Below are 14,374 nucleotides of genomic sequence, written 5' to 3'. Positions count from 1 at the left end.
GAAAGCTGTGGCTATTCTCATATATACCCTTTTTGATTCAGACTAAAGCTGGCCATACACACTACAATTATCGGGGCGATCCGCCCGATATCAGCGGATCGGCCCGATAATTGTAGCGTGTGTGCGGGCGACCTAGGGTTAAATATTGCTCGGTCAGGCATGCTGGATTGTCCAGCATGCCTGTCCGATGCGATATTTAAGAGGTAACTGTTGGCTGCATTGGCAGTGTATGCCCAACCACGGCCGACAGACAGACATTTCCTGTGTTCCTTCCCATGGAAGGAACAGGGAAATGTCTCCTCCCCCAGGGCTGAGCGCAGATGTCGGGCTAATACACTGTGAGTAATCTCACAGAGTCGCCCAGGACCTGTCGCGCTGATAGTGGTATGACTGAAGCCACAGTATAAAAGGACACTACATATCATGCTCATGTTTTTGTTTTTTTCTTGGCAATCCTACAATATACTAGTAAACTAAGAAGGATTTGTAAGAATAAAATCACAACAATTATGATACAAAAAAAATCAAAACAAAAACCAATCGGCTGTTGCACTAACTGTATGGAATGTTGTAATGTTAAAGTACATAAAATGATGGATTGCAATTATCTTAGGTGGATGTTCTCAGATTTATTATAAATTCATCTAAATTATAGCTTCTGATTCTACACTCAGCAACTATCATTGGCAGATTCAGGGGTCAGATCACACTAATGCTGGGAATACTGTCAGATATCTGTCCAATCTGGCTGGTTGGAATGAAAACCTGGTTATGTATGGGAGCAAATGACAGTTGATCATATGGTCTTAAACACTGGAAAACGGACAAAATACAATTGTTCAAATTGGTTAAATTCATGTGTTTTAACTATTTTGTCTGAACAACCATTTTTGTCTGTATTCCATTGTTTGTGAGCAAATGATCAATTGTCATTTGCTCCCATACATTACCAGGTTTTCATCCAACCAGCCAGATTGGACAGATATCTAACAATTAATTGTATAGTGTTTGCCAAGCATTAGGTAAAATATATTTGGGCCCATGCTTACCCTCCAGTGGGACCCCTAGGCACGTTCATCAAGTGCCTATTGGGAAATCCAACACTGGCAACTATACAACTGGCATTATACGGTATGTGTAAAACCTCTCCTGTCCAGTCCTTACATTTAAAACAAGTCACATGTAATCATGCCACAGGTCAGAATGGTAATAACTCTAGTGCTTCAGCCTAAGTGTTCTATATGCATTGAAGGTGAGGTCTGCCCTTCATTATACAATATATATACAATAACAGAAATGTAAAAAAAAAAAACATGCAGGTGGCTTATGCTAAAGTATGTTTAATAGCTACTTACTACATATACTGTATCAAATGGAAAAAAAATTCCAAATTAGAGAAACTAATAGTTTCAACCAACTTTGTGAACTTTGCAGAACACCCTCTCACCTGACTCTATTAATCATGGGAGAGGTTAAAGGCTCATCAGATGAAAAGAGTTTTGTTCATCAAGAATATGTAAAGTTGTCCAATTTTTACAACTTAGAAGAGTATTTGTGCAAGGCTGCCAGGTAAGAGTAGCTGTGCAAAAAATACACCACCCAATGTGCTACAATTTGCTCTATAAACAGATTACTATGAGATATTTTCTGTAAATGTTTACATCTTGCAATATTGGGTAAACCAGAGCCGAATTAAGGGGTGAGGTACTGGAGGAATGTATCCTGTGCCCTGGTTTCTCAGGGGGCACCATGGACTTTGGGAAGGGTCCCTAGTTAGGTCACCATGATATTGTTGCTGTAGTATCTGCCCCACCCCCTCTAGGGCTTAGTAGTGCACTGGTGAGGTTAATGTGGATGGAGTGAGTAGTGCAATTGCCAGCTGGCACATACCCCAGGAGTAGGGGAGTCATGGAGTGTTGTTTTGACTGTGCGTATATATATATATATATATATATATATATTATTATAGCTCACGAGGAAGGTGTCATTTTGGCACTGAGACAGCCATTGGGATTTCTCTGCAAATTGCTGAGCAGGCGAGTATTTGTTAATATGCTCCATAGTATGGATTAAAGTTTGGGATTTTTGGATGTTTACCTGCTGTGTTGGTTTGGTGACTGTTGTTTGGGGTGGACTATTTGCATTATGTAACTTCACACCTTTAAAGTGATTGATGATAAAAAAAATTTTTGTGTAATTTACTATAAAATAATGAAATCACAGATTGAATGCTAAAAGCAAGTCACAGCACCCTCATCCTGTTATCTGAAGTTGACTTTTATACAGATGCTGTGATTTAAAGGAGATTATAGTAGTTTGTATACTGTACTTTTTATTTATGGATATTTAACAACTGATTTGTAGCCTGCGTTTTAATAAGGATGAGGTTGTTGTGGTAGTGTAAGCTTTGGTGGAGTGGCACAGTAATCCAGCAATTTAAAAACCATAAGTATTAATTTAGAGTTGCTCCCCACTCAGCTACTATAAAAGCCCCCACACTTTAGAGATGGGTTTCCACTAGAATTTGGAACATTGATTTGGGGATTTACATCCATTTAACCAGAAGAGCATTAGTGAGACCGCACCACACATGGTAAACTTTTTACTATTCTTTTTTGTTTTTCAGTTATTCTTTTGTTCCACCAGATGTTAGAATTATAAACCTTCCCTTTTTTTTTTTTTTTCTTTTTTTTTTTTTACGGACTCCTTCCCATGTTTTGAATAGTACAAACCTGTTTGTTCTTACTGCTTCTTCAGTTGCACCAAATGGCCCCTTTCAGTGCGCCGGTTCCCATGCGATATGGTGGGATGTGCTATTGCATATGTGATGCTGTACATCCTGTCACTTATTAGGCACATACTGGCATTTGCGATAGCTAGATGCTAGAGGCACTTCCGGGTTTATGCGGTTATAACAGCACATATCGCCGCCGTGGGGGACACTGGAAGGGATCCTATTGGATCCCTCTCAGAAGAAATCCGATATGAAGCCCACAGACTTTTATTGGGTAACGTACTCTTAAGATGGCGTTACTCACAGGGTACATATGGAAATGCAGCCAAAACTCAGAAACCTTCATTTGCTGAGTTTTGGCCGCATTTTCATGCGGAGTACATCCCACTCTTTGTATTTAATTCTGGCCCCTATTTAACAATGAAGCATAACACTTTTAGCACTCGCTAAAGGGGTTATGCCACCTTTTCTGGATTTAATAAGCATAGGTAATCTAAGATTACCGCTGTTTGCCAAGCATCGCTCTCACCATCTTTTAGAAGGCGAGCGTGATGCAGTCCCCATTTCCAGCTTCAGCGAAGCCTTCCAGGCACTGCCGGGTCCCCATTTCATGCACATGCGCAATACACTGGTGTGGTGGCGTTAGGCTGCCAGCAGCCCAGTGGAGGACCTTGCCAAGGAGGAGGACTTCACGGGACCTCGCCAGGGGGGTAAGTATTGGTAAATACCAGTGGATTTTTCATTCGTATCAGTGCTCAAAGTGTGCTGGTATGAAATGGTATGTCATACCGGCACTTCACTTTGGCACCTGACTGGCCGTCACAGTCCCAGCTCCAGTCAACAGTTTGGCTCCGGCAGCCAATCAGGGCAACTGGCAGTATATTTAATTTGGCTCCAGATGCGAGCCAATTACAGCACACAGATTGGCAGCCAATCAGAGGCGGCCAAGTAACTGCCTCTAATTGGCTGGGCTGCAGGTCCGCGAGCTGTCATTGGCTCGCGGCCAGCACTGAATTAAAAATGCCGCGGAGGAGTGACGGGAAGCCTGGGAGGGAAACCTGGGAGCACAGCTGTCACCGGACTGAGCAGAGTGCAGCACATCGAGGTGAGGTGTGGAGCTGTGCAGTACTGGTGTGCTGTGAGGTGTAGTATACTGTGAGGTATAGTATGCTGTGATGTGTACTGTGAGGGGAGGAAGTGGGGGTATGGAAATATCAGAAGGGCTAAGGATTTGGGACTGCCTAAGTAAAGCCCCCTTCTGATATTTCCATACCCCCACTTTGAAATTTCCACTTCGACCACTTGTTGTTATCACAGTGATACTAAACGAAAAATGCAGCTTGGTGTTTGCCTTCATTGTTAAATAGGGGCCTCTGTGTTTAATGAAAAAACAAAAAAAGCTCAGATGCGAGTGGCCGCCGATATTTTTTATTTAATTTATTTTTTAGTTCTGTTTTGCTTCATCTGCAACTTTGTATATGTGTAAAGTCGCAGCCTAACATCACTGGTACACTGTGAGTGGTTTGTTGTTGCATCTGTTATGCCACTAAGGTGCACAATTAAAAGAGAGAAAAATACAGTGTGCTATTCCTCTCCGAGCATCTCAGTTGTGACGGTTGTCCCGTGCCATATGGCACCCAGACTAACCAGTAAGTGAGGACACATCTGTATACTTACTAAATTTGGTGGCATTTCATCTATTGCTGAGAGCTACATACAGATCTGACCAGAGAAACTTTAATTATGGCCAAGTAGAATATTCTCTAAATGTTTTGCCTAGTAAGCTTTTTATGTATTTTATTTATTTCTTCAATTTTAGTGGAATATGGCCGGATGGGATTTACTTAAAATATTGCTCGATGAAGTCCAGGAACATTCCACCCTCATTGGAAAAGTCTGGCTGACCGTGCTTTTCATCTTCAGAATTCTCATTCTGAGCTTGGCGGGAGAGTCTGTTTGGGGGGATGAGCAGTCTGGCTTCACTTGTAATACAGAACAACCAGGTTGTAACAATGTATGTTATGATAAGGCTTTTCCTATCTCGCATGTCCGCTACTGGGTGCTGCAGTTTCTCTTTGTCAGCACCCCTACGTTGATCTATCTTGGTCATGTGGTTTACTTGTCCAGGAGAGAAGAAAAGCTGAAACAACGGAGGACAGAAGCAATGGCTGTTGGGGCAAGTGAGCCAAAGATTGAGACTGATTTGAAAATACAAACACCTATGAAGAAGGTTGAAATTCGGGGAGCCTTAATGTATACCTATGCAATCAGTGTTATCTTCAAAAGTATTTTTGAAGCTGGATTTGTTTTTGGTCAGTGGTATCTGTATGGTTTTATGATGCCTCCAGTATTTGTTTGTACAAGGGTGCCTTGTCCACACAAAGTGGACTGCTTTGTATCACGGCCAATGGAAAAGACCATTTTCATAATATTCATGCTGGTAGTCTCTCTCATATCTTTGCTGCTCAACTTATTGGAACTTATTCACCTCTGCTGCAAGCAGATACGACAAACTGTAAAGGTGGGATTACCTTGCCCTCCCACATCTGGCTACAGAAGAAGGGTTCCAAACAGAGCTCCATTACCACAATCGTATTCAAATCCTACAACAAGTGACCAAGATACAGAGCTGCCAGGATACAGCAAAATCTCTGGTAGGAGCAAATGGCCTACCATTCACATGCAACAGCAGGTTAATAGCCTTGAGAAGGCAAAGTTACCCTCTGATTGCTGGTCCCAAAGTGGTCTATCCATGGTAGTTACTGGTGTTCCAGGTTTAGTTGCTAACCTTGCTCCCACTACATGTAGCTCTCAGACTGCCGGCAAGCAACATTATGTCTAATGCTTTACTGTACCAGGACATTACATAATTTATAATCTGTTTTATTTTCAAACTATATTGGTGAATACTTTATAGGGGTGAGTTATGTATACTGGTTTTAGCATTTTCAAATGACACCAAGTACAGCTTATAAATGTACATACCAAAGGCTTTGGTTCACTACTAAATGTTTAAAAATATATATATTTTGATGCTAATTTCATCCATTGTATGTGAAGAACTGAAGGCAACATTCCTAGTCTTACTCTGATTTCAGAAATATTCTACCAGTCTCTAAGATAGGCGGTTCTCACAATGTTTGAGCATGAACATAAACCTAAAATAAAATATGAGCACAGCTGCATACTGCATTTATTGCGTTATTCTGATCTTTTGGCTTGTTGAGATACCTGGAAGTGTATAATAGAACTTGTCGTTCCACAGCAATAGGTGATTACTAACCTTCTGCCTTGAAAAGTATCATCTCTTAAAAGAACATGTAAATACAATCCACCCCAAACATTGAAATACAAATCGCTTACAAGCCCGGGCAGTCCACTGCAAAAATACAGACATGGCTCAGTTACCTAGTGCTGGCATTGACATTTTAGGCGGAAGTTTTTTTTGCCCTGTCAATATTGCTGATCCAAACCTAGGCTGGAGTACTAGTGCTGGTTTTGATATTTTTTTTTTATTTTTTTTAAGAGGGTGGCATAGTCCTTTTCTTATATTTTTATTTTTTTATTTTTTTTTATCTTTCCATGTGCAAGATCAGCATATACCATGTACCAGGGGGTAAACAACCACAACATACATGCCTGAGAGAACATGCTTGTTGTACTCTGTCTATGCTGGACTGTCCCTCCCCTCCCCATTTCTGCCTCTCTAAGCCTAGAGACACCAAATGAGCAGATACGTTTAAGTCGGCATTTAGACTAGGACGTATACACTTTTTTTTTTTTTTTTTTTTATTCTGCATGCACAATTCATATCCAACAGTTCACAATCCAATTCTTTTTTAGACCTTGGTGTTAAAATTCAATCCCGTTGATAAACTGCAGTGTCACCATTTAAGTCAGAGCTGATGACCGAGTTTTTATTGCGCTACAATGGCAAGTATTGTCGGTGTGGCCACAGAGAGCTCAGGTAGGTCCTGGAGATGGATGGGGTGTGAGCGTCACTGTAGGTCACAGCAACATTTCCTATAAGACCTTCAAGTATAAACAGCAGTTAATGTTTTAATGGAGGTGAGAATGTACTGTACCTGCCAATAGTAAATGTTTTTGGAGAGGTGCCTGTCAGAAACTGAGTTTGTGCAAGTTCATTAACAAATATTTTTCATTATTTGCTTTAAAGTGCATTTAATAGGTTTTAAAAATGTAAGTTGAATACTAACATGACTTCTATGTTTAAGAGCCTTTTATAGTTACTGCTTTTAGCAGATTGTAAAGCTGTGGCACAGTCAGTATCTTATGCTTAGGGGTGAAATGGGCTGAGGAACAAGGGGGCATGTGCTCCCAGGCTGGACTGGCAGTGGACATTTTGGGCCATCTCCATGATTGTCCATTGGGGTAGCTGGACTTGGTCACAGGCTGCCTATTTGTAGTGTGTGTGTGTGTGTGTGTGTGTGTGTGTGTGTGTGTGTGTGTGTGTGTGTGTGTGGCTGTGTCACTCACTATAAAAAAAAAAATGTGATTGTACAGGGCTCCCATAGGTAAAGGAACTATGTGGGCTGGGACCAGGGCCACCATCAGAAATTGTGGGGCCTGGGACTGACAAAATAGGCATGGGCCCCCAGCCCCCATTATACAGAGAACCTCTAGATAATGGAGGCATATTACAAATATTTGAGTTGACCATGTTACAGTAATCACATCATAGCATCCCCCCTTCAGTAATCCCTTCACAGCACCCCTCTTTAGTAATCCTCCCCCACCAATAATCACCTCATAGCTCCTCCCTCTTTAGTGATCACCTCACAGCACACCCCTCCTTTAGTAATTACTAGAGATGTGCGCCGACCCCCGTGTTTTGTTTTTGGATCTGGATCTCCACTGGGTTTGGATCTGGATTGGTTTTGCCAAAACCTCACCTCCGTGTTTTGTTTTTCGGTTTTGGATTTGGATTTTTTCTTAAAATCATAAAAACAGCTAATTCACATAAAATGGGCCTGTTTTTGTTCCAATAGTATTAACCTCAATATCATTTATTTCCAGTCAATATTGACCTCCTCACAGCTGTTTTCATCTAGTTTAGTCCCAAAATTTGCGCCAAGCTAGCTGGCTGACTAACCTATGCGGCAGCAGTGGGCGGCACAAAAAAATGGCAGTTCAACTTAAAAAATTTTTTATTACATTACAAAAAAAACATGACTACAAAATATTAGCACACTGAAACCACTTTTCACTATCACTGGGTAAGTCTGCACAAGACTTGGATTCACTACACCACTAGCATATTCTCAGCACTGGTAAATGAGTTCACCATTGTTGGCACTTACATATAATGTACAGCTACTGGGCATTGAGAGAAGAAGGAATACTACTCTACCAAGAGACCTGAAACCACAAGTGGTGAGAGTCTGTGTTCTGCTCCTACTCTATGGTGAGTGGATACAGAGCTGTGATAATCTCTGCTTGTCATGAGCCAGGACAACATTATCTATTCAATTGAGCAAGTGACTGTACACTCATTTTGGATACATTTTTTCACGAGCAAAATGGTGGGTCAGTGCGCTCTCTGGATATGCAGGATGGGGATGAGTGTTTGTTTTGTGGTGCTTGTGTGTAACAAAAGACAGAACAAACTGGTGAGGGGCCAAACTGTTTATTGAGAAGGCACAGTGCAGCTCTGGAATAGTCCCCAGGGGAAGGGGGGGTGTGAGGTGGTGTGGGTGGACCCTTTTAGTGGGCTCCTTTCCGTGTGGTTCTGGACCAGCACATCTTCCCTGCTGGACCTATGGTCTACAGTCTTGGTAGCCGCCAGGGGGATATGGTGATGGTGTGGGTGAGTGTGCTGCTGTGGCGGCGTCCCGCACTGTCTAGCAAGCATGCAACTTACCTACCGGTAGGTTGCCTTCGATGTGGCATTGCAGATGGGGTGTGGCAGTGTTGGGGTGATGTAAGAATGGTCCTGGTTAGGAAGGTGGGTGCCGGCGCCGGGTGGGCGGTGCTGGGGTCTGCAGAACTCCTGGGGTGAGAGGTGTACCCCTGTTGGTGGATGCTGTCCATACAACACTTGTGTGATGATGGAAGTCTGGTCCTGGTTAGGACGGTGGGTGCCGGCGCTGGGTTGGTGGTGCTGGGGTCTGTAGCATGCCTGGAGTGTGGGTGGCTGCTACTGAGTTGCAGTCTGTGGGTGGCCGCTGTTAGTGCCTTGGTGGATGGCGGTGGTTGGTGCCATGATGCGGTTCCCAGGATCAGTCTCTGTGTGCTGCTGTGTGGCGAGCGGGAAGCCGAAGGAGAAAGGCCCAAAAGCCGAAATGCATTGGAGACATCCAATGGGCAGGGACTAAATGACAAGCTAATGGGTTGGAGAGGCATGTGTGAGAAAAGCTGATAGATAGAAGGTACCATTATAGTTTAAAGTCGGTGGGCAGGGGTTTATCATGAGTGACAACCTAGTGGGCAAGGTGGCATGTGAGAAAGGTAGGCATGAAGTGGTAATTTTGTATAAATAGCTGATGGTGTTGGGCATAGATTGATATTTAAAAATCCTACAGGGATTAAGGTGACGTTATAGAAAAGCATTGGGCAGGGGATGTCATGTGAATGACAAGCTAGTGGACATGGGCAGGGCCGGTTTAAATCATGTTCTTTCTGTGCAGCTGCACAAAGGTGCCAGGACCACAACCTGGATAACTCTAGGAGAACCCCGCTCTTCACCCAGATGGTGGAGTTATTGGTATATAAGCTCGGGGGAGGGGAGGGGTGGAGAGGGAAGGCAGTGGGTGTGTAGCAAAGGATGGCGCTGGGAACTGAGAAACCAAGCGCTGGCCCTGGACATTGGTAGCATGTATGAGAAAAGCTAGTGGTTAAGGAAGCATTTAAATGAAAAGCATGAGTTTGGAAAGCTAGTGGGAAGGGTGCGGTATGTGCTAACTAAAGACCTGCAAGAACATACAATATATATACAAGAAGGGATGCAGTCAAGATACCGGCTGCAACTATCCTGCCCGACGATATCCCAACACTGTCATCCCAACATGGGACTAAAGATAGGCGTCGAAATCCTGATGCCTATCATTAGCCCCACTACAAAATCCCGACATCCAGCATACCTAACAAAGGTAAGCTGGGTGTCTTAGCATTTAGCCGTGGGGGGACCTAGGGTTAGGTACCCTCCAGGGAAGGTTAGGCAGCACTAGGGAGGGTTAGGGTTAGGCACTCCCACGGGAGGTTTAGGGTGCGGGCATGGGGGTTTGGTTTAGGCACTAACAGGGGAGGGGGGTTAGGGTTAGGCACTAGGGGGGAGGTTAGGGTTAGGCACCACTAAGTGAGGGTTAGGGTACTTACCTGCTGCAGTCGGGATCTCGATCCGTCGGGCTGCCACTGTCGGTATTTGACATTACATACAGATTCCATACAAGAAACCTGAACAGCTGACAAGGGGAAAGCTACTCACCCTACCTCCCTATCAGACAACTTGCAAGAGTAAAGACCAAAACTGCCACCTCTATGGGGAAAGAATTCAAACGATGAGGCTGAGAGCCGCCATTGTCTACAATTGTAAATGTCACTTCAAACTCTGGAAAAGGACCCACCTTGCCCATTGTTGCCCTTCACGCTGATGTCCATGTCTATCCTTCACCAGGGCAAGAGTCACATCCCAGGGACACTACACTAAAAACCCCAACAAACCACCAGCCATTTTGAACTTGGCCAAACACCAGGTTTTTCCAAATGAGTTACATTTCTCAAAATATGCGCAAGAAAAGGACTATCCCATCGGTAGGCATCTGTTAATGTAGAAACCATCAGCCAACCTAAAACCCATGAACCGGAAGACCGATTGTGTGCAGCGGCAGCAAGCAAAAGGCAGATTCAATATCTAACTTGCACATGAGTGCCGCATCAAAGGGTTGATAACCGACCCAACAACTGTACTCAAGGATAGCGTCATTAACAGATGAACCCTCTGGGGAAGACAGATGCTGAATGAGCCTAAATTTACCATGGGTCTTCTTGGGTACCACCCCCACTGGAGGGAGAGAGAATGAGATCTGCCAAAGGGGGGTCACCAAACAGCCCCAACGCCTCCTCATGCATAACCTTCTCTTGCAAAATCTCAGGCATTTCAACTGCAAAATGCAGATTCCTAACCCTACCTAAAAAAAGAAGGCATACGCACGATTGGGGTAGACAAGGCAACATCCATCTCAAATGTACAGGCATGGGAGCCCTATCTAGAGGGGCAGTGGCCATCCCAAGCCCCCACCCCTTCCACTACTGCCAGTTGAACATGCGTAATCCCTAATGGGATGGGATCCCCACACCTTGACTTTGTTCCCGACTCTGATATTGTCTGATTTCTGGTACTGTATTGTCCATCTGGTTCTGGCCTGTCTTGTCGACTAAGATTGTATGTCTGCTTTGTACACTATTCAGTCCAAAATACACCAGCACCTGTACTAAGGAACCTAATCTGAGGGCCGTGACCTGTGTGCCGGACGCAGCCAAGTCCAAATCTCCTTGTGGGGTTCCCTGGTGAATAACGCTGGCACATTAGACTCCGTGCCTCAGTACTGGGTCTTGCCAATCCCGAAGTATGGGCTACTATACATTATCCATCTGAGAGTCGTGACACCATTATTGAAAGCAAAACATTTGCCATGCCCAGGCTTAATGCCCCGGGTTTAAAACTCCCACCCTAGTTGCCCCCTGAAGTACTGCCACCAATTTGCCCATCGGATGAAACCCTATTCATTTGCATGACATCCTTTTATGATCTTGGACCCAAAATCAATTTATGCTGTTTGCAATTAAATTTCTCATCGTAAACGCTCCATGCCATCCCACACACAGAATTAACAAGCTCATGAAAAAGATACATATACAGCACTATATTCATATTATCATCAGGTCGCATTTCTAAATAGCAGGCCACATATATGAACATGCCCTTCAACCAATTATGATAGTACATGTAATCTTCCTCGCTCATGCTACCTCTTTTCTTAGCCACAGATAATGCCTTCTTCGCCTTGCTAGTTAAAGTGAAAACATTCACAAAATGACCCTTCCGAACAGCGGTATTAAAACACTGAACTGCATCTGAGGGCAAGGGCTCAATGGACATACTACTGTCCCACTTCCTTAACCTGAACTGTCCACATTTTGGCAGGGTCAGCTCTCTCCAAAGGATAGAAAACAAGACAGGCACATTCTGCAGCTGCAGTAGAAGTTTGGAACTCTGGGTTTTCTTGGCTGCACAGCTCAAAGTGGAAATATGGAACTCCAAGTTTTCCAGGTTGCCCAGAGCCAGCAGGAAATCAGCAGCAGAGGAAGAGTTTAAAACTCTCATACAACCAATGCTCTGGGCACTGATGCTGAGTAGTGGCTAGCGATTAGGTCCAAGTGACTTTACTGCCAGGGACCAAGGGCTATGCCAGGAGAGCATGGCCGATTGTGGCTACAGGCCACTGCAGCAGATTGACTGCTTATACACGAGGAGTGCTGGGACATTTTATGTTTTTACTTATTTTATGTACAGTATGTACCTGTGTTTCCAGGCCTGAGTATGCAGTTTTTCAGTGTCTGCTGCTAGTAAAAATACATTGTGTATTCACCGGAAATCTGCCTAACGAGTCCTTATTTCAAGTACCCATTTTACATTGCAGACCTAAATAACCATAGTTATATTAAAATCACTGGGTAATTTGCTGTGCACTGTGAGTTAAGTTGCTTACTTTGGGCCTGATTCAGACCCACTCGTAAGCGGCTGTCCGCTCGCAAGTGGGTCGATGGTGTGCACTGCGCATGCGCACGATGGCGGGAGCTCCGTCGCGCGTATGTGCCAGACGTGACGAGCAAAGGACTTTCCTTCGCTCGTTGTGTCTGATCAAAGGGGGCGTGCTGTCGATGTTGATTGACAGCACGTCCCCTTTGGCATGCCTCCCAGACGGGGGCGTTCCCAAAGGGAACGCCTACCATCAGAAGCCGGCCCACTGACATCACTAGTGATGTCAGTGGGAGTGATTTTGGCTCTGATAGAGCCAAAATCACTCCGGGCCTTGCGGTTGAGAAACTCAACCGCAGGCTCCGGCTCGCAGTGGCGATGGTCAAGACCATCGCGGCCATCAACCTGCACGCTCGTATAGGCTGTGGGTGGTGACCCACAGCTATACGAGCGTCCAGGAGGACGCTCCATAATTATGGAGGACGGCCCTCATTCAGAGCGTGTGCTCTGCTCAGAGCATCCGGCTCTGAATGAGGGCCTTTGTTTATTCCCTCATGAGTTCAAAGGCTGACTGTTATTCACATGCTAGATTTTGCATGCTGCATAATAAAGTTTACCTGATGACTGAACAGAGCAGAGCTCACATACTGAGGTTTAATTAAGCACTGCATTCTAAAAGGGGAAAAAAAGTGTTTTGCCTCTGCTGTGCTAAACTTAGTTGACTGTGCATTACTAAATATATATTTATTTGTGTAAAACCGCTCATGTCATTGCACTTATTTAAAACCACCTAAGTTCCTACATATGCCTCCCACTGTAAAAATGGAGGAAGTTCTTCATATGGTAGTAAATTAGCTAGCCTCCCATCAAAAGACAGAGGAGCAAATTCTAAAATTAGTGACCCAATCAATGGGCACCACAGCTGCTGGGCATCTAAAGAAAATGTCTACCTCAGATGACCCAGAGGCGTATTTGTTAATATTTGAGAGGATGGCACAGAGCTTAAAATGTCCATTAGATACTTGGGCTAAAAGGCTTGCCCCCTACCTTACTGGTGAGGCTCAGAAAGCATATGCTGGTCCATCCTCTGCTGATGCAGAGAAATATGACTTAATTAAAAGTGCATTTCTGGCCTGGTCTGGTCTCGCTCCTTCTGGGAAAGCATAGCGCTTCCACAAATGGGCCCTATTACCAGGGTTCCCAATTCGGAAGCAGGTGGCAGAACTCGCCAGCCAGGAGTGAAGTTAGTTCCAGCCAGAAGACCACACTGCCACTCAGATTGTAGAGACGGTGGTTATTGACCAGTGTATAAGAACCCTAGGGCAGGATATGCAGTGCTGGGTCATACACGTTGATCCTCAGAATTTAGAGGAAATAATTACAGTATTGAAGCAGTATGAGACTGCATGAAATATAACAAAGATGCCAGAAAAGAAACCAGAGAATGAGTGACCCGTTAAGATGGCACCCCATTGGCCTGTAACCCCGACTGTCACCCCTCCTCAAGGAAACACAGCTGGAGATGCCAGGGTCATTTGCTATGAGTGTGGAGAGCCAGGTCATATAAGGTGGAACTGTCCAAGAAAAACTAAGCCTATGGAGTGTGGGGTTGCTAGTATGGGTGCTACGTACCCTGCTTTTTGCACAAAAGCACCGCTGGATTCCAGACCCTAATTAATGTGGGAAACTGTGTTACTGAGTGGCCAAGAACTCTGAGCTATTGTAGACTCAGGGAGTGAGCTAACCCTGATCTCAGAGGCTGTCCTTCCCAGGCCAGTAAAAAAGGTGCCAGGATTAGTTGAAGTGCTCTGCATTCATGAATCCACAGAAAACTTCTCCCAGGTGCGAGTGAGCCTCATCATAAAGGGGCGCACTTACGAGGTGGTCTCGTGGTTGGTCCTAAGCTCCCCTATCCTATCATA

General features: G+C 44.4%; 2 protein-coding genes across 5 annotated transcripts in view; both read left to right on the top strand.

Annotated features, from left to right (window-relative positions):
* Positions 1 to 1,043: 1,043 nt before the first annotated feature.
* LOC148542998 (gap junction alpha-2 protein-like) lies at positions 1,044 to 5,913 on the top strand. Of its 4 annotated transcripts, none has more exons than XM_088462649.1 (2): positions 1,044 to 1,131; positions 4,554 to 5,913. In XM_088462649.1, the coding sequence occupies exon 2, from the start codon at positions 4,560 to 4,562 to the stop codon at positions 5,574 to 5,576; it is 1,017 nt and encodes a 338-aa protein (XP_088318775.1). In that variant the 5' UTR covers positions 1,044 to 1,131; positions 4,554 to 4,559; the 3' UTR covers positions 5,577 to 5,913. The 4 variants fall into 4 exon arrangements, with proteins under 4 accessions (XP_088318775.1, XP_088318756.1, XP_088318766.1 ...); XM_088462630.1 differs by lacking the exon at positions 1,044 to 1,131 and adding an exon at positions 1,516 to 1,569; XM_088462640.1 differs by lacking the exon at positions 1,044 to 1,131 and adding an exon at positions 1,830 to 2,036.
* Positions 1,091 to 14,374, top strand: part of LOC148542997 (gap junction alpha-4 protein-like) — a 54,497-nt gene continuing 41,213 nt past the window's right edge. The window contains exon 1 of the mRNA XM_088462660.1: positions 1,091 to 1,131. The gene's annotated coding sequence lies outside the window, so the exon portion shown is untranslated. The remainder of the gene's footprint in view (positions 1,132 to 14,374) is intronic.

Source organism: Taudactylus pleione, unplaced genomic scaffold, assembly GCF_031769625.1.
Source record: "Taudactylus pleione unplaced genomic scaffold, aTauple2 ptg000007l, whole genome shotgun sequence".
Taxonomy (NCBI): domain Eukaryota; kingdom Metazoa; phylum Chordata; class Amphibia; order Anura; family Myobatrachidae; genus Taudactylus; species Taudactylus pleione.
This window is presented reverse-complemented; position numbering and strand designations above follow the sequence as displayed.